General features: G+C 67.7%; 2 protein-coding genes across 2 annotated transcripts; both read right to left on the bottom strand.

Annotated features, from left to right (window-relative positions):
* Positions 1-370: 370 nt before the first annotated feature.
* Positions 371-8,032, bottom strand: LOC126226584 (uncharacterized). The gene is made up of 7 exons (XM_049942225.1): positions 7,651-8,032; positions 5,764-7,330; positions 5,421-5,650; positions 4,819-5,300; positions 4,157-4,726; positions 2,880-4,054; positions 371-2,186 (listed from the first exon to the last, which is right to left on the bottom strand). Exons 1-7 carry the CDS (start codon positions 8,030-8,032, stop codon positions 371-373), a joined length of 6,222 nt encoding a protein of 2,073 aa, XP_049798182.1.
* On the bottom strand, positions 8,029-18,012 carry LOC126226585 (trichohyalin-like; the record flags this gene model as incomplete). Its single annotated transcript, XM_049942226.1, has 10 exons — positions 8,029-8,772; positions 8,875-9,570; positions 9,649-10,354; positions 10,475-10,942; positions 11,035-12,356; positions 12,459-13,266; positions 13,387-15,044; positions 15,088-15,548; positions 15,879-16,136; positions 16,194-18,012. Coding segments are annotated over 10 exons (8,940 nt in total), but the record flags the coding sequence as incomplete, so codon positions are not given.
* Positions 18,013-18,109: the final 97 nt, after the last annotated feature.

Raw genomic sequence — 18,109 nt, 5'->3', positions numbered from 1 at the left:
AGCCGTTTCTGCCTAGCTGTTTATGCGCAGCTGTTTCTGCGCAGCTGTTTCTGCGCAGCTGTTTCTGCGCAGCTGTTTCTGCGCAGCTGTTTCTGCGCAGCTGTTTATGCGCAGCTGTTTATGCGCAGCTGTTTATGCGCAGCTGTTCCTGCGCAGCTGTTCCTGCGCAGCCGTTTCGGCGCAGCCGTTTCTGCGCAGCCGTTTCTGCGCAGCCGTTTCTGCGCAGCCGTTTCGGCGCAGCCGTTTCGGCGCAGCCGTTTCGGCGCAGCCGTTTCTGCGCAGCCGTTTCGGCGCAGCCGTTTATGCGCAGCCGTTTATGCGCAGCCGTTTCTGCGCAGCCGTTTCTGCGCAGCCGTTTATGCGCAGCCGTTTATGCGCAGCCGTTTCTGCGCAGCCGTTTCTGCCTAGCCGTTTCTGCGCAGCCGTTTCTGCGCAGCCGTTTCTGCGCAGCCGCTTCTGCGCAGCCGCTTCTGCGCAGCCGCTTCTGCGCAGCCGCTTCTGCGCAGCCGCTTCTGCGCAGCCGCTTCTGCGCAGCCGCTTCTGCGCAGCCGCTTCTGCGCAGCCGCTTCTGCGCAGCCGCTTCTGCGCAGCCGCTTCTGCGCAGCCGCTTCTGCGCAGCCGCTTCTGCGCAGCCGCTTCTGCGCAGCCGCTTCTGCGCAGCCGCTTCTGCGCAGCCGCTTCTGCGCAGCCGCTTCTGCGCAGCCGCTTCTGCGCAGCCGCTTCTGCGCAGCCGCTTCTGCGCAGCCGCTTCTGCGCAGCCGCTCCTGCGCAGCCGTTCCTGCGCAGCCGTTCCTGCGCAGCCGTTCCTGCGCAGCCGTTCCTGCGCAGCCGTTACTGCGCAGCCGTTTCTGCGCAGCCGTTCCTGCGCAGCCGTTCCTGCGCAGCCGTTCCTGCGCAGCCGTTCCTGCGCAGCCGTTCCTGCGCAGCCGTTCCTGCGCAGACGTTCCTGCGCAGCCGTTCCTGCGCAGCCGTTCCTGCGCAGCCGTTCCTGCGCAGCAGTTCCTGCGCAGCAGTTCCTGCGCAGCAGTTCCTGCGCACCTGTTCCTGCGCAGCTGTTCCTGCGCAGCTGTTCCTGCGCAGCTGTTTCTGCGCAGCTGTTTCTGCGCAGCTGTTCCTGCGCAGCTGTTCCTGCGCAGCTGTTCCTGCGCAGCTGTTCCTGCGCAGCTGTTCCTGCGCAGCTGTTCCTGCGCAGCTGTTTCTGCGCAGCTGTTCCTGCGCAGCTGTTCCTGCGCAGCTGTTCCTGCGCAGCTGTTCCTGCGCAGCCGTTTCTGCGCAGCCGTTTCTGCGCAGCCGTTTCTGCGCAGCCGTTTCTGCGCAGCCGTTTATGCGCAGCCGTTCCTGCGCAGCCGTTCCCGCGCAGCCGTTCCCGCGCAGCCGTTTCCGCGCAGCCGTTTCCGCGCAGCCGTTTCCGCGCAGCCGCTTCCGCGCAGCCGCTTCCGCGCAGCCGCTTCCGCGCAGCCGCTTCCGCGCAGCCGCTTCCGCGCAGCCGCTTCCGCGCAGCCGCTTCCGCGCAGCCGCTTCCGCGCAGCCGCTTCCGCGCAGCCGCTTCCGCGCAGCCGCTTCTGCGCAGCCGCTTCTGCGCAGCCGTTTCTGCGCAGCCGCTTCTGCGCAGCCGCTTCTGCGCAGCCGCTTCTGCGCAGCCGCTTCTGCGCAGCCGCTTCTGCGCAGCCGTTTGTGCGCAGCCGTTTCTGCGCAGCCGTTTCTGCGCAGCCGTTTCTGCGCAGCCGTTTCTGCGCAGCCGTTCCTGCGCAGCCGTTCCTGCGCAGCCGTTTCTGCGCAGCCGTTCCTGCGCAGCCGTTACTGCGCAGCCGTTCCTGCGCAGCCGTTCCTGCGCAGCCGTTCCTGCGCAGCCGTTCCTGCGCAGCCGTTCCTGCGCAGCCGTTCGTGCGCAGCCGTTCCTGCGCAGCCGTTCCTGCGCAGCCGTTCCTGCGCAGCCGTTTCTGCGCAGCCGTTTCTGCGCAGCCGTTCCTGCGAAGCCGTTCCTGCGCAGCCGTTCCTGCGCAGCCGTTCCTGCGCAGCCGCTTCTGCGCAGCCGCTTCTGCGCAGCCGCTTCTGCGCAGCCGCTTCTGCGCAGCCGCTTCTGCGCAGCCGCTTCTGCGCAGCCGCTTCTGCGCAGCCGCTTCTGCGCAGCCGCTTCTGCGCAGCCGCTTCTGCGCAGCCGCTTCTGCGCTGCCGCTTCTGCGCAGCTGTTCCTGCGCAGCTGTTCCTGCGCAGCTGTTTCTGCCTAGCTGTTTCTGCGCAACCGTTTCTGCGCAGCCGTTTCTGCGCAGCCGTTTCGGCGCAGCCGTTTACGCGCAGCCGTTTACGCGCAGCCGTTTACGCACAGCCGTTTACGCGCAGCCGTTTACGCGCAGCCGTTTACGCGCAGCCGTTTACGCGCAGCCGTTTATGCGCAGCCGTTTATGCGCAGCCGTTTCTGCGCAGCCGTTTATGCGCAGCCGTTTATGCGCAGCCGTTTATGCGCAGCCGTTTCTGCGCAGCCGTTTCTGCGCAGCCGTTTCTGCGCAGCCGTTTCTGCGCAGCCGTTTATGCGCAGCCGCTTCTGCGCAGCCGCTTCTGCGCAGCCGCTTCTGCGCACCCGATTCTGCGCACCCGCTTCTGCGCACCCGCTTCTGCGCACCCGCTTCTGCGCACCCGCTTTTGCGCACCCGCTTCTGCGCACCCGCTTCTGCGCACCCGCTTCTGCGCACCCGCTTCTGCGCACCCGCTTCTGCGCACCCGCTTCTGCGCAGCCGCTTCTGCGCACCCGCTTCTGCGCAGCCGTTCCTGCGCAGCCGTTCCTGCGCAGCCGTTCCTGCGCAGCCGTTCCTGCGCAGCCGTTCCTGCGCAGCCGTTCCTGCGCAGCCGTTACTGCGCAGCCGTTCCTGCGCAGCCGTTACTGCGCAGCCGTTCCTGCGCAGCCGTTCCTGCGCAGCCGTTCCTGCGCAGCCGTTCCTGCGCAGCCGTTCCTGCGCAGCCGTTCCTGCGCAGCCGTTCCTGCGCAGCCGTTCCTGCGCAGCCGTTCCTGCGCAGCCGTTCCTGCGCAGCCGTTCCTGCGCAGCCGTTCCTGCGCAGCCGTTCCTGCGCAGCCGTTCCTGCGCAGCCGTTCCTGCGCAGCCGTTCCTGCGCAGCCGTTCCTGCGCAGCCGCTTCTGCGCAGCCGCTTCTGCGCAGCCGCTTCTGCGCAGCCGCTTCTGCGCAGCCGCTTCTGCGCAGCCGCTTCTGCGCAGCCGCTTCTGCGCAGCCGCTTCTGCGCAGCCGCTTCTGCGCAGCCGCTTCTGCGCAGCCGCTTCTGCGCAGCCGCTTCTGCGCAGCCGTTTCTGCGCAGCCGTTCCTGCGCAGCCGTTCCTGCGCAGCCGTTCCTGCGCAGCCGTTCCTGCGCAGCCGTTACTGCGCAGCCGTTCCTGCGCAGCCGTTACTGCGCAGCCGTTCCTCCGCAGCCGTTCCTGCGCAGCCGTTCCTGCGCAGCCGTTCCTGCGCAGCCGTTCCTGCGCAGCCGTTTCTGCGCAGCCGTTCCTGCGCAGCCGTTCCTGCGAAGCCGTTCCTGCGCAGCCGTTCCTGCGCAGCCGTTCCTGCGCAGCCGTTTCTGCGCAGCCGTTCCTGCGCAGCCGTTCCTGCGCAGCCGTTTCTGCGCAGCCGTTTCTGCGCAGCCGTTTCTGCGCAGCCGTTTCTGCGCAGCCGTTCCTGCGCAGCCGTTTCTGCGCAGCCGTTCCTGCGCAGCCGTTCCTGCGCAGCCGTTCCTGCGCAGCCGTTGCTGCGCAGCCGTTCCTGCGCAGCTGTTTCTGCGCAGCTGTTCCTGCGCAGCTGTTCCTGCGCAGCTGTTCCTGCGCAGCTGTTCCTGCGCAGCTGTTTCTGCGCAGCTGTTCCTGCGCAGCTGTTCCTGCGCAGCTGTTCCTGCGCAGCTGTTCCTGCGCAGTTGTTCCTGCGCAGCTGTTCCTGTGCAGCTGTTCCTGCGCAGCTGTTCCTGCGCAGCTGTTCCTGCGCAGCTGTTTCTGCGCAGCTGTTCCTGCGCAGCTGTTCCTGCGCAGCTGTTCCTGCGCAGCTGTTCCTTTGCAGCTGTTCCTGCGCAGCCGCTTCTGCGCAGCCGTTTATGCGCAGCCGTTTATGCGCAGCCGTTTATGCGCAGCCGTTTCTGCGCAGCCGTTTCTGCCTAGCCGCTTCTGCGCAGCCGCTTCTGCGCAGCCGCTTCTGCGCAGCCGCTTCTGCGCAGCCGCTTCTGCGCAGCCGCTTCTGCGCAGCCGCTTCTGCGCAGCCGCTTCTGCGCAGCCGCTTCTGCGCAGCCGCTTCTGCGCAGCCGCTTCTGCGCAGCCGCTTCTGCGCAGCCGCTTCTGCGCAGCCGCTTCTGCGCAGCCGCTTCTGCGCAGCCGCTTCTGCGCAGCCGCTTCTGCGCAGCCGCTTCTGCGCAGCCGTTCCTGCGCAGCCGTTCCTGCGCAGCCGTTCCTGCGCAGCCGTTCCTGCGCAGCCGTTCCTGCGCAGCCGTTCCTGCGCAGCCGTTCCTGCGCAGCCGTTCCTGCGCAGCCGTTCCTGCGAAGCCGTTCCTGCGCAGCCGTTCCTGCGCAGCCGTTCCTGCGCAGCCGTTCCTGCGCAGCCGTTCCTGCGAAGCCGTTCCTGCGCAGCCGTTTCTGTGCAGCAGTTTCTGCGCAGCCGTTTCTGCGCAGCCGTTTCGGCGCAGCCGTTTCGGCGCAGCCGTTTCGGCGCAGCCGTTTAGGCGCAGCCGTTTCGGCGCAGCCGTTTCTGCGCAGCCGTTTCTGCGCAGCCGTTTATGCGCAGCCGTTTATGCGCAGCCGTTTATGCGCAGCCGTTTATGCGCAGCCGTTTATGCGCAGCCGCTTCTGCGCACCCGCTTCTGCGCACCCGCTTCTGCGCACCCGCTTCTGCGCACCCGCTTCTGCGCACCCGCTTCTGCGCACCCGCTTCTGCGCACCCGCTTCTGCGCACCCGCTTCTGCGCACCCGCCTCTGCGCACCCGCCTCTGCGCACCCGCCTCTGCGCACCCGCTTCTGCGCACCCGCTTCTGCGCACCCGCTTCTGCGCACCCGCTTCTGCGCACCCGCTTCTGCGCACCCGCTTCTGCGCACCCGCTTCTGCTCACCCGCTTCTGCGCACCCGCTTCTGCGCACCCGCTTCTGCGCACCCGCTTCTGCGCACCCGCTTCTGCGCACCCGCTTCTGCGCAGCCGCTTCTGCGCAGCCGTTCCTGCGCAGCCGTTCCTGCGCAGCCGTTCCTGCCTAGCTGTTTCTGCGCAGCTGTTTCTGCGCAGCTGTTTCGGCGCAGCTGTTTCGGCGCAGCTGTTTCGGCGCAGCTGTTTCTGCGCAGCTGTTTCTGCGCAGCCGTTTATGCGCAGCCGTTTATGCGCAGCCGTTTATGCGCAGCCGTTTATGCGCAGCCGCTTCTGCGCAGCCGCTTCTGCGCAGCCGCTTCTGCGCAGCCGCTTCTGCGCACCCGCTTCTGCGCACCCGCTTCTGCGCACCCGCTTCTGCGCACCCGCTTCTGCGCACCCGCTTCTGCGCACCCGCTTCTGCGCACCCGCCTCTGCGCACCCGCCTCTGCGCACCCGCTTCTGCGCACCCGCTTCTGCGCACCCGCTTCTGCGCACCCGCTTCTGCGCACCCGCTTCTGCGCAGCCGTTTCTGCGCAGCCGTTTCTGCGCAGCCGCTTCTGCGCAGCCGTTTCTGCGCAGCCGTTTCTGCGCAGCCGTTTCTGCGCAGCCGTTCCTGCGCAGCCGTTCCTGCGCAGCCGTTCCTGCGCAGCCGTTCCTGCGCAGCCGTTCCTGCGCAGCCGTTACTGCGCAGCCGTTTCTGCGCAGCTGTTCCTGCGCAGCTGTTCCTGCGCAGCTGTTCCTGCGCAGCTGTTCCAGCGCAGCTGTTCCTGCGCAGCTGTTCCTGCGCAGCTGTTCCTGCGCAGCTGTTTCTGCGCAGCTGTTTCTGCGCAGCTGTTTCTGCGCAGCTGTTCCTGCGCTGCTGTTTCTGCGCAGCTGTTCCTGCGCAGCTGTTTCTGCGCAGCTGTTCCTGCGCAGCTGTTCCTGCGCAGCTGTTCCTGCGCAGCTGTTTTTGCGCAGCTGTTCCTGCGCAGCTGTTCCTGCGCAGCTGTTCCTGCGCAGCTGTTTCTGCGCAGCAGTTCCTGCGCAGCTGTTCCTGCGCAGCTGTTCCTGCGCAGCTGTTCCTGCGCAGCTGTTCCTGCACAGCTGTTCCTGCGCAGCTGTTCCTGCGCAGCTGTTCCTGCGCAGCTGCTTCTGCGCAGCTGTTCCTGCGCAGCTGTTCCTGCGCAGCTGCTTCTGCGCAGCTGCTTCTGCGCAGCTGCTTCTGCGCAGCTGCTTCTGCGCAGCTGCTTCTGCGCAGCTGCTTCTGCGCAGCTGCTTCTGCGCAGCTGCTTCTGCGCAGCTGCTTCTGCGCAGCTGTTCCTGCGCAGCTGTTTCTGCGCAGCTGTTTCTGCGCAGCTGTTTCTGCGCAGCTGTTCCTGCGCAGCTGTTTCTGCGCAGCTGTTCCTGCGCAGCTGTTTCTGCGCAGCTGTTTCTGCGCAGTTGTTTCTGCGCAGCTGTTTCGGCGCAGCTGTTTCGGCGCAGCCGTTTCGGCGCAGCCGTTTCTGCGCAGCCGTTTCTGCGCAGCCGTTTCGGCGCAGCCGTTTCGGCGCAGCCGTTTCGGCGCAGCCGTTTCGGCGCAGCCGTTTCGGCGCAGCCGTTTCGGCGCAGCCGTTTCTGCGCAGCCGTTTATGCGCAGCCGTTCCTGCGCAGCCGTTCCTGCGCAGCCGTTCCTGCGCAGCCGTTCCTGAGCAGCCGTTCCTGCGCAGCCGTTTCTGCGCAGCCGTTTCTGCGCAGCTGTTCCTGCGCAGCTGTTCCTGCGCAGCTGTTCCTGCGCAGCTGTTCCTGCGCAGCCGTTTCTGCCTAGCCGTTTCTGCGCAGCCGCTTCTGCGCAGCCGCTTCTGCGCAGCCGCTTCTGCGCAGCCGCTTCTGCGCAGCCGCTTCTGCGCAGCCGCTTCTGCGCAGCCGCTTCTGCGCAGCCGCTTCTGCGCAGCCGCTTCTGCGCAGCCGCTTCTGCGCAGCCGCTTCTGCGCAGCTGCTTCTGCGCAGCCGCTTCTGCGCAGCCGCTTCTGCGCAGCCGCTACTGCGCAGCCGCTTCTGCGCAGCCGCTTCTGCGCAGCCGCTTCAGCGCAGCCGCTTCTGCGCAGCCGCTTCTGCGCAGCCGCTTCTGCGCAGCCGCTTCTGCGCAGCCGCTTCTGCGCAGCCGCTTCTGCGCAGCCGCTTCTGCGCAGCCATTTCTGCGCAGCCGCTTCTGCGCAGCCGCTTCTGCGCAGCCGCTTCTGCGCAGCCGTTTCTGCGCAGCCGTTTCTGCGCAGCCGTTCCTGCGCAGCCGTTCCTGCGCAGCCGTTCCTGCGCAGCCGTTACTGCGCAGCCGTTCCCGCGCAGCCGTTCCCGCGCAGCCGTTCCCGCGCAGCCGTTCCCGCGCAGCCGTTCCCGCGCAGCCGTTCCCGCGCAGCCGTTCCCGCGCAGCCGTTCCCGCGCAGCCGTTCCCGCGCAGCCGTTCCCGCCCAGCCGTTCCCGCCCAGCCGTTTCCGCGCAGCCGTTTCCGCGCAGCCGTTTATGCGCAGCCGTTTCTGCGCAGCCGTTTCTGCGCAGCCGTTTCTGCGCAGCCGTTTATGCGCAGCCGTTTATGCGCAGCCGCTTCTGCGCAGCCGCTTCTGCGCAGCCGCTTCTGCGCAGCCGCTTCTGCGCAGCCGCTTCTGCGCAGCCGCTTCTGCGCAGCCGCTTCTGCGCAGCCGCTTCTGCGCAGCCGCTTCTGCGCAGCCGCTTCTGCGCAGCCGCTTCTGCGCAGCCGCTTCTGCGCAGCCGCTTCTGCGCAGCCGCTTCTGCGCAGCCGCTTCTGCGCAGCCGTTCCTGCGCAGCCGTTCCTGCGCAGCCGTTCCTGCGCAGCCGTTCCTGCGCAGCCGTTCCTGCGCAGCCGTTCCTGCGCAGCCGTTCCTGCGCAGCCGTTCCTGCGCAGCCGTTCCTGCGCAGCCGTTCCTGCGCAGCCGTTACTGCGCAGCCGTTCCTGCGCAGCCGTTCCTGCGCAGCCGTTCATGCGCAGCCGTTCCTGCGCAGCCGTTCCTGCGCAGCCGTTCCTGCGCAGCCGTTCCTGCGCAGCCGTTCCTGCGCAGCCGTTCCTGCGCAGCCGTTCCTGCGCAGCCGTTCCTGCGCAGCCGTTCCTGCGCAGCCGTTCCTGCGCAGCCGCTTCTGCGCAGCCGCTTCTGCGCAGCCGCTTCTGCGCAGCCGCTTCTGCGCAGCCGCTTCTGCGCAGCCGCTTCTGCGCAGCCGCTTCTGCGCAGCCGCTTCTGCGCAGCCGCTTCTGCGCAGCCGCTTCTGCGCAGCCGCTTCTGCGCAGCCGCTTCTGCGCAGCCGCTTCTGCGCAGCCGCTTCTGCGCAGCCGTTCCTGCGCAGCCGTTCCTGCGCAGCCGTTCCTGCGCAGCCGTTACTGCGCAGCCGTTTCTGCGCAGCCGTTTCTGTGTCTCCGTTCCTGCGCAGCCGTTCCTGCGCAGCCGTTCCTGCGCAGCCGTTCCTGCGCAGCCGTTGCTGCGCAGCCGTTCCTGCGCAGCTGTTTCTGCGCAGCTGTTCCTGCGCAGCTGTTCCTGCGCAGCTGTTTCTGCGCAGCTGTTCCTGCGCAGCTGTTCCTGCGCAGCTGTTCCTGCGCAGCTGTTCCTGCGCAGCTGTTCCTGCGCAGCTGTTCCTGCGCAGCTGTTCCTGCGCAGCTGTTCCTGCGCAGCTGTTCCTGCGCAGCTGTTCCTGCGCAGCTGTTCCTGCGCAGCTGTTCCTTTGCAGCTGTTCCTGCGCAGCCGATTATGCGCAGCCGTTTATGCGCAGCCGTTTCTGCGCAGCCGTTTCTGCCTAGCCGTTTCTGCGCAGCCGCTTCTGCGCAGCCGCTTCTGCGCAGCCGCTTCTGCGCAGCCGCTTCTGCGCAGCCGCTTCTGCGCAGCCGCTTCTGCGCAGCCGCTTCTGCGCAGCCGCTTCTGCGCAGCCGCTTCTGCGCAGCCGCTTCTGCGCAGCCGCTTCTGCGCAGCCGCTTCTGCGCAGCCGCTTCTGCGCAGCCGCTTCTGCGCAGCCGCTTCTGCGCAGCCGCTTCTGCGCAGCCGCTTCTGCGCAGCCGTTTCTGCGCAGCCGTTCCTGCGCAGCCGTTCCTGCGCAGCCGTTCCTGCGCAGCCGTTCCTGCGCAGCCGTTACTGCGCAGCCGTTACTGCGCAGCCGTTTCTGCGCAGCCGTTCCTGCGCAGCCGTTCCTGCGCAGCCGTTCCTGCGCAGCCGTTCCTGCGCAGCCGTTCCTGCGCAGCCGTTTCTGCGCAGCCGTTCCTGCGCAGCCGTTCCTGCGCAGCCGTTCCTGCGCAGCCGTTCCTGCGCAGCCGTTCCTGCGCAGCCGTTCCTGCGCAGCCGTTCCTGCGCAGCGGTTCCTGCGAAGCCGTTCCTGCGCAGCCGTTCCTGCGCAGCCGTTCCTGCGCAGCCGTTCCTGCGCAGCCGTTCCTGCGCAGCCGTTCCTGCGCAGCCGTTCCTGCGCAGCCGTTCCTGCGCAGCCGTTCCTGCGCAGCCGTTTCGGCGCAGGCGTTTCGGCGCAGCCGTTTCGGCGCAGCCGTTTCTGCGCAGCCGTTTATGCGCAGCCGTTTATGCGCAGCCGTTTATGCGCAGCCGTTTATGCGCAGCCGTTTATGCGCACCCGCTTCTGCGCACCCGCTTCTGCGCACCCGCTTCTGCGCACCCGCTTCTGCGCACCCGCTTCTGCGCACCCGCTTCTGCGCACCCGCTTCTGCGCACCCGCTTCTGCGCACCCGCCTCTGCGCACCCGCCTCTGCGCACCCGCCTCTGCGCACCCGCCTCTGCGCACCCGCCTCTGCGCACCCGCCTCTGCGCACCCGCTTCTGCGCACCCGCTTCTGCGCACCCGCTTCTGCGCACCCGCTTCTGCGCACCCGCTTCTGCGCACCCGCTTCTGCGCAGCCGCTTCTGCGCAGCCGCTTCTGCGCAGCCGCTTCTGCGCAGCCGTTTCTGCGCAGCCGTTTCTGCGCAGCCGTTTCTGCGCAGCCGTTCCTGCGCAGCCGTTCCTGCGCAGCCGTTCCTGCGCAGCCGTTCCTGCGCAGCCGTTCCTGCGCAGCCGTTCCTGCGCAGCCGTTCCTGCGCAGCCGTTTCTGCGCAGCCGTTCCTGCGCAGCCGTTCCTGCGCAGCCGTTCCTGCGCAGCCGTTCCTGCGCAGCCGTTCCTGCGCAGCCGTTCCTGCGCAGCCGTTCCTGCGCAGCCGTTCCTGCGCAGCCGTTCCTGCGCAGCCGTTCCTGCGCAGCCGTTCCTGCGCAGCCGTTCCTGCGCAGCCGCTTCTGCGCAGCCGCTTCTGCGCAGCCGCTTCTGCGCAGCCGTTTCTGCGCAGCCGTTCCTGCGCAGCCGTTTATGCGCAGCCGTTTATGCGCAGCCGTTTATGCGCAGCCGTTTATGCGCAGCCGTTTATGCGCAGCCGTTTATGCGCACCCGCTTCTGCGCACCCGCTTCTGCGCACCCGCTTCTGCGCACCCGCTTCTGCGCACCCGCTTCTGCGCACCAGCTTCTGCGCACCCGCTTCTGCGCACCCGCTTCTGCGCACCCGCTTCTGCGCACCCGCCTCTGCGCACCCGCCTCTGCGCACCCGCCTCTGCGCACCCGCTTCTGCGCACCCGCTTCTGCGCACCCGCTTCTGCGCACCCGCTTCTGCGCAACCGCTTCTGCGCACCCGCTTCTGCGCACCCGCTTCTGCGCACCCGCTTCTGCGCACCCGCTTCTGCGCACCCGCTTCTGCGCAGCCGTTTCTGCGCAGCCGTTTCTGCGCAGCCGTTTCTGCGCAGCCGTTCCTGCGCAGCCGTTCCTGCGCAGCCGTTCCTGCCTAGCTGTTTCTGCGCAGCTGTTTCTGCGCAGCCGTTTCTGCGCAGCCGTTTCGGCGCAGCCGTTTCGGCGCAGCCGTTTCGGCGCAGCCGTTTCTGCACAGCCGTTTCTGCGCAGCCGTTTATGCGCAGCCGTTTATGCGCAGCCGTTTATGCGCAGCCGTTTATGCGCAGCAGTTTATGCGCAGCCGCTTCTGCGCACCCGCTTCTGCGCAGCCGCTTCTGCGCACCCGCTTCTGCGCACCCGCTTCTGCGCACCCGCTTCTGCGCACCCGCTTCTGCGCACCCGCTTCTGCGCACCCGCTTCTGCGCACCCGCTTCTGCGCATCCGCTTCTGCGCACCCGCTTCTGCGCACCCGCTTCTGCGCACCCGCTTCTGCGCACCCGCCTCTGCGCACCCGCTTCTGCGCACCCGCTTCTGCGCACCCGCTTCTGCGCACCCGCTTCTGCGCACCCGCTTCTGCGCACCCGCTTCTGCGCACCCGCTTCTGCGCACCCGCTTCTGCGCAGCCGCTTCTGCGCAGCCGCTTCTGCGCAGCCGCTTCTGCGCAGCCGCTTCTGCGCAGCCGTTTCTGCGCAGCCGTTTCTGCGCAGCCGTTCCTGCGCAGCCGTTCCTGCGCAGCCGTTCCTGCGCAGCCGTTCCTGCGCAGCCGTTACTGCGCAGCCGTTACTGCGCAGCCGTTCCTGCGCAGCCGTTCCTGCGCAGCCGTTCCTGCGCAGCCGTTCCAGCGCAGCCGTTCCTGCGCAGCCGTTCCTGCGCAGCCGTTTCTGCGCAGCTGTTTCTGCGCAGCTGTTCCTGCGCAGCTGTTCCTGCGCAGCTGTTCCTGCGAAGCTGTTTCTGCGCAGCTGTTCCTGCGCAGGTGTTCCTGCGCAGCTGTTCCTGCGCAGCTGTTCCTGCGCAGCTGTTTCTGCGCAGCTGTTCCTGCGCAGCTGTTTCTGCGCAGCTGTTTCTGCGCAGCTGTTCCTGCGCAGCTGTTCCTGCGCAGCTGTTCCTGCGCAGCTGTTTCTGCGCAGCTGTTCCTGCGCAGCTGTTCCTGCGCAGCTGTTCCTGCGCAGCTGTTCCTGCGCAGCTGTTCCTGCGCAGCTGTTCCTGCGCAGCTGTTCCTGCGCAGCTGCTTCTGCGCAGCTGTTCCTGCGCAGCTGTTCCTGCGCAGCTGCTTCTGCGCAGCTGCTTCTGCGCAGCTGCTTCTGCGCAGCTGCTTCTGCGCAGCTGCTTCTGCGCAGCTGCTTCTGCGCAGCTGCTTCTGCGCAGCTGCTTCTGCGCAGCTGTTCCTGCGCAGCTGTTTCTGCGCAGCTGTTTCTGCGCAGCTGTTTCTGCGCAGCTGTTCCTGCGCAGCTGTTCCTGCGCAGCTGTTTCTGCGCAGCTGTTTCTGCGCAGCTGTTTCGGCGCAGCCGTTTCGGCGCAGCCGTTTCGGCGCAGCCGTTTCGGCGCAGCCGTTTCTGCGCAGCCGTTTCGGCGCAGCCGTTTCGGCGCAGCCGTTTCGGCGCAGCCGTTTCTGCGCAGCCGTTTCTGCGCAGCCGTTTCTGCGCAGCCGTTTCGGCGCAGCCGTTTCGGCGCAGCCGTTTCGGCGCAGCCGTTTCGGCGCAGCCGTTTCGGCGCAGCCGTTTCTGCGCAGCCGTTTATGCGCAGCCGTTCCTGCGCAGCCGTTCCTGCGCAGCCGTTCCTGAGCAGCCGTTCCTGCGCAGCTGTTTCTGCGCAGCTGTTTCTGCGCAGCTGTTCCTGCGCAGCTGTTCCTGCGCAGCCGTTCCTGCGCAGCCGTTTCTGCCTAGCCGTTTCTGCGCAGCCGTTTCTGCGCACCCGTTTCTGCGCAGCCGTTTCTGCGCAGCCGTTTCTGCGCAGCCGCTTCTGCGCAGCCGCTTCTGCGCAGCCGCTTCTGCGCAGCCGCTTCTGCGCAGCCGCTTCTGCGCAGCCGCTTCTGCGCAGCCGCTTCTGCGCAGCCGCTTCTGCGCAGCCGCTTCTGCGCAGCCGCTTCTGCGCAGCCGCTTCTGCGCAGCCGCTTCTGCGCAGCCGCTACTGGGCAGCCGCTTCTGCGCAGCCGCTTCTGCGCAGCCGCTTCTGCGCAGCCGCTTCTGCGCAGCCGCTTCTGCGCAGCCGCTTCTGCGCAGCCGCTTCTGCGCAGCCGCTTCTGCGCAGCCGCTTCTGCGCAGCCGCTTCTGCGCAGCCGTTTCTGCGCAGCCGTTTCTGCGCAGCCGCTTCTGCGCAGCCGCTTCTGCGCAGCCGCTTCTGCGCAGCCGCTTCTGCGCAGCCGTTTCTGCGCAGCCGTTTCTGCGCAGCCGTTTCTGCGCAGCCGTTCCTGCGCAGCCGTTCCTGCGCAGCCGTTCCTGCCTAGCTGTTTCTGCGCAGCTGTTTCTGCGCAGCTGTTTCTGCGCAGCTGTTTCGGCGCAGCTGTTTCGGCGCAGCTGTTTCGGCGCAGCCGTTTCTGCGCAGCCGTTTCTGCGCAGCCGTTTATGCGCAGCCGTTTATGCGCAGCCGTTTATGCGCAGCCGTTTATGCGCAGCCGTTTATGCGCAGCCGTTTATGCGCAGCCGTTTATGCGCAGCCGCTTCTGCGCACCCGCTTCTGCGCAGCCGCTTCTGCGCACCCGCTTCTGCGCACCCGCTTCTGCGCACCCGCTTCTGCGCACCCGCTTCTGCGCACCCGCTTCTGCGCACCCGCTTCTGCGCACCCGCTTCTGCGCACCCGCTTCTGCGCACCCGCTTCTGCGCACCCGCCTCTGCGCACCCGCTTCTGCGCACCCGCTTCTGCGCACCCGCTTCTGCGCACCCGCTTCTGCGCACCCGCTTCTGCGCACCCGCTTCTGCGCACCCGCTTCTGCGCACCCGCTTCTGCGCACCCGCTTCTGCGCACCCGCTTCTGCGCAGCCGCTTCTGCGCAGCCGCTTCTGCGCAGCCGTTTCTGCGCAGCCGTTTCTGCGCAGCCGTTTCTGCGCAGCCGTTTCTGCGCAGCCGTTTCTGCGCAGCCGTTCCTGCGCAGCCGTTCCTGCGCAGCCGTTCCTGCGCAGCCGTTACTGCGCAGCCGTTACTGCGCAGCCGTTCCTGCGCAGCCGTTCCTGCGCAGCTGTTCCTGCGCAGCTGTTCCAGCGCAGCTGTTCCTCCGCAGCTGTTCCTGCGCAGCTGTTTCTGCGCAGCTGTTTCTGCGCAGCTGTTCCTGCGCAGCTGTTCCTGCGCAGCTGTTCCTGCGCAGCTGTTTCTGCGCAGCTGTTCCTGCGCAGGTGTTCCTGCGCAGCTGTTCCTGCGCAGCTGTTCCTGCGCAGCTGTTTCTGCGCAGCTGTTCCTGTGCAGCTGTTTCTGCGCAGCTGTTCCTGCGCAGCTGTTCCTGCGCAGCTGTTCCTGCGCAGCTGTTTCTGCGCAGTAGTTCCTGCGCAGCTGTTCCTGAGCAGCTGTTCCTGCGCAGCTGTTCCTGCGCAGCTGTTCCTGCGCAGCTGTTCCTGCGCAGCTGTTCCTGCGCAGCTGTTCCTGCGCAGCTGCTTCTGCGCAGCTGTTCCTGCGCAGCTGTTCCTGCGCAGCTGCTTCTGCGCAGCTGCTTCTGCGCAGCTGCTTCTGCGCAGCTGCTTCTGCGCAGCTGCTTCTGCGCAGCTGCCTCTGCGCAGCTGCTTCTGCGCAGCTGCTTCTGCGCAGCTGCTTCTGCGCAGCTGTTCCTGCGCAGCTGTTCCTGCGCAGCTGTTTCTGCGCAGCTGTTTCTGCGCAGCTGTTTCTGCGCAGCTGTTCCTGCGCAGCTGTTCCTGCGCAGCTGTTCCTGCGCAGCTGTTTCTGCGCAGCTGTTTCTGCGCAGCTGTTTCTGCGCAGCCGTTTCGGCGCAGCCGTTTCGGCGCAGCCGTTTCCGCGCAGCCGTTTCCGCGCAGCCGCTTCCGCGCAGCCGCTTCCGCGCAGCCGCTTCCGCGCAGCCGCTTCCGCGCAGCCGCTTCCGCGCAGCCGCTTCCGCGCAGCCGCTTCCGCGCAGCCGCTTCCGCGCAGCCGCTTCCGCACAGCCGCTTCTGCGCAGCCGCTTCTGCGCAGCCGCTTCTGCGCAGCCGCTTCTGCGCAGCCGCTTCTGCGCAGCCGTTTCTGCGCAGCCGCTTCTGCGCAGCCGCTTCTGCGCAGTCGTTTCTGCGCAGCCGCTTCTGCGCAGCCGCTTCTGCGCAGCCGTTTGTGCGCAGCCGTTTCTGCGCAGCCGTTTCTGCGCAGCCGTTTCTGCGCAGCCGTTTCTGCGCAGCCGTTCCTGCGCAGCCGTTCCTGCGCAGCCGTTTCTGCGCAGCCGTTCCTGCGCAGCCGTTACTGCGCAGCCGTTCCTGCGCAGCCGTTCCTGCGCAGCCGTTCCTGCGCAGCCGTTCCTGCGCAGCCGTTCCTGCGCAGCCGTTCGTGCGCAGCCGTTCCTGCGCAGCCGTTCCTGCGCAGCCGTTCCTGCGCAGCCGTTTCTGCGCAGCCGTTTCTGCGCAGCCGTTCCTGCGAAGCCGTTCCTGCGCAGCCGTTCCTGCGCAGCCGTTCCTGCGCAGCCGCTTCTGCGCAGCCGCTTCTGCGCAGCCGCTTCTGCGCAGCCGCTTCTGCGCAGCCGCTTCTGCGCAGCCGCTTCTGCGCAGCCGCTTCTGCGCAGCCGCTTCTGCGCAGCCGCTTCTGCGCAGCCCCTTCTGCGCAGCCGCTTCTGCGCAGCCGCTTCTGCGCTGCCGCTTCTGCGCAGCTGTTCCTGCGCAGCTGTTCCTGCGCAGCTGTTCCTGCGCAGCTGTTTCTGCCTAGCTGTTTCTGCGCAACCGTTTCTGCGCAGCCGTTTCTGCGCAGCCGTTTCGGCGCAGCCGTTTACGCGCAGCCGTTTACGCGCAGCCGTTTACGCGCAGCCGTTTACGCGCAGCCGTTTACGCGCAGCCGTTTACGCGCAGCCGTTTATGCGCAGCCGTTTATGCGCAGCCGTTTCTGCGCAGCCGTTTATGCGCAGCCGTTTATGCGCAGCCGTTTATGCGCAGCCGTTTCTGCGCAGCCGTTTCTGCGCAGCCGTTTCTGCGCAGCCGTTTCTGCGCAGCCGTTTATGCGCAGCCGCTTCTGCGCAGCCGCTTCTGCGCAGCCGCTTCTGCGCACCCGCTTCTGCGCACCCGCTTCTGCGCACCCGCTTCTGCGCACCCGCTTCTGCGCACCCGCTTTTGCGCACCCGCTTCTGCGCACCCGCTTCTGCGCACCCGCTTCTGCGCACCCGCTTCTGCGCACCCGCTTCTGCGCATCCGCTTCTGCGCAGCCGCTTCTGCGCACCCGCTTCTGCGCAGCCGTTCCTGCGCAGCCGTTCCTGCGCAGCCGTTCCTGCGCAGCCGTTCCTGCGCAGCCGTTCCTGCGCAGCCGTTCCTGCGCAGCCGTTCCTGCGCAGCCGTTACTGCGCAGCCGTTCCTGCGCAGCCGTTACTGCGCAGCCGTTCCTGCGCAGCCGTTCCTGCGCAGCCGTTCCTGCGCAGCCGTTCCTGCGCAGCCGTTCCTGCGCAGCCGTTCCTGCGCAGCCGTTCCTGCGCAGCCGTTCCTGCGCAGCCGTTCCTGCGCAGCCGTTCCTGCGCAGCCGTTCCTGCGCAGCCGTTCCTGCGCAGCCGCTTCTGCGCAGCCGCTTCTGCGCAGCCGCTTCTGCGCAGCCGCTTCTGCGCAGCCGCTTCTGCGCAGCCGCTTCTGCGCAGCCGCTTCTGCGCAGCCGCTTCTGCGCAGCCGCTTCTGCGCAGCCGCTTCTGCGCAGCCGCTTCTGCGCAGCCGCTTCTGCGCAGCCGTTTCTGCGCAGCCGTTCCTGCGCAGCCGTTCCTGCGCAGCCGTTCCTGCGCAGCCGTTCCTGCGCAGCCGTTACTGCGCAGCCGTTCCTGCGCAGCCGTTACTGCGCAGCCGTTCCTCCGCAGCCGTTCCTGCGCAGCCGTTCCTGCGCAGCCGTTCCTGCGCAGCCGTTCCTGCGCAGCCGTTTCTGCGCAGCCGTTCCTGCGCAGCCGTTCCTGCGAAGCCGTTCCTGCGCAGCCGTTCCTGCGCAGCCGTTCCTGCGCAGCCGTTTCTGCGCAGCCGTTCCTGCGCAGCCGTTCCTGCGCAGCCGTTTCTGCGCAGCCGTTTCTGCGCAGCCGTTTCTGCGCAGCCGTTTCTGCGCAGCCGTTTCTGCGCAGCCGTTCCTGCGCAGCCGTTTCTGCGCAGCCGTTCCTGCGCAGCCGTTCCTGCGCAGCCGTTCCTGCGCAGCCGTTGCTGCGCAGCCGTTCCTGCGCAGCCGTTTCTGCGCAGCCGTTCCTGCGCAGCTGTTCCTGCGCAGCTGTTCCTGCGCAGCTGTTTCTGCGCAGTTGTTCCTGCGCAGCTGTTCCTGCGCAGCTGTTCCTGCGCAGCTGTTCCTGCGCAGCTGTTCCTGCGCAGTTGTTCCTGCGCAGCTGTTCCTGTGCAGCTGTTCCTGCGCAGCTGTTCCTGCGCAGCTGTTCCTGCGCAGCTGTTTCTGCGCAGCTGTTCCTGCGCAGCTGCTCCTGCGCAGCTGTTCCTGCGCAGCTGTTCCTTTGCAGCTGTTCCTGCGCAGCCGCTTCTGCGCAGCCGTTTATGCGCAGCCGTTTATGCGCAGCCGTTTCTGCGCAGCCGTTTCTGCGCAGCCGTTTCTGCCTAGCCGTTTCTGCGCAGCCGCTTCTGCGCAGCCGCTTCTGCGCAGCCGCTTCTGCGCAGCCGCTTCTGCGCAGCCGCTTCTGCGCAGCCGCTTCTGCGCAGCCGCTTCTCCGCAGCCGCTTCTGCGCAGCCGCTTCTGCGCAGCCGCTTCTGCGCAGCCGCTTCTGCGCAGCCGCTTCTGCGCAGCCGCTTCTGCGCAGCCGCTTCTGCGCAGCCGCTTCTGCGCAGCCGCTTCTGCGCAGCCGCTTCTGCGCAGCCGCTTCTGCGCAGCCGCTTCTGCGCAGCCGCTTCTGCGCAGCCGTTCCTGCGCAGCCGTTCCTGCGCAGCCGTTCCTGCGCAGCCGTTCCTGCGCAGCCGTTCCTGCGCAGCCGTTCCTGCGCAGCCGTTCCTGCGCAGCCGTTCCTGCAGAGCCGTTCCTGCGCAGCCGTTCCTGCGCAGCCGTTCCTGCGCAGCCGTTCCTGCGCAGCCGTTCCTGCGAAGCAGTTCCTGCGCAGCCGTTCCTGCGCAGCCGTTTCTGCGCAGCCGTTTCTGCGCAGCCGTTTCGGCGCAGCCGTTTCGGCGCAGCCGTTTCGGCGCAGCCGTTTAGGCGCAGCCGTTTCGGCGCAGCCGTTTCTGCGCAGCCGTTTCTGCGCAGCCGTTTATGCGCAGCCGTTTATGCGCAGCCGTTTATGCGCAGCCGTTTATGCGCAGCCGTTTATGCGCAGCCGTTTATGCGCAGCCGCT

The sequence above is a fragment of the Schistocerca nitens genome, unplaced genomic scaffold, assembly GCF_023898315.1.
Source record: "Schistocerca nitens isolate TAMUIC-IGC-003100 unplaced genomic scaffold, iqSchNite1.1 HiC_scaffold_322, whole genome shotgun sequence".
Classification (NCBI taxonomy): domain Eukaryota; kingdom Metazoa; phylum Arthropoda; class Insecta; order Orthoptera; family Acrididae; genus Schistocerca; species Schistocerca nitens.
Note: the sequence above shows the minus strand (reverse complement) of the source record. Positions and strands in the feature narration are given on the sequence as shown.

Coding starts and splice junctions, on each gene's coding strand:
- LOC126226584 (XM_049942225.1), bottom strand. CDS start 8,032: ATGAACGGCTGCGCAGGAACGGCTGCGCAGGAACGGCTGCGCAGTAAC. Junction 5,301..5,420: donor AAGCGGGTGCGCAGAAGCGG/GTGCGCAGAAGC, acceptor ACGGCTGCGCAG/AAACAGCTGCGCAGAAACAG. Junction 2,187..2,879: donor TGCGCAGGAACGGCTGCGCA/GTAACGGCTGCG, acceptor GCGCAGGAACAG/CTGCGCAGAAGCGGCAGCGC.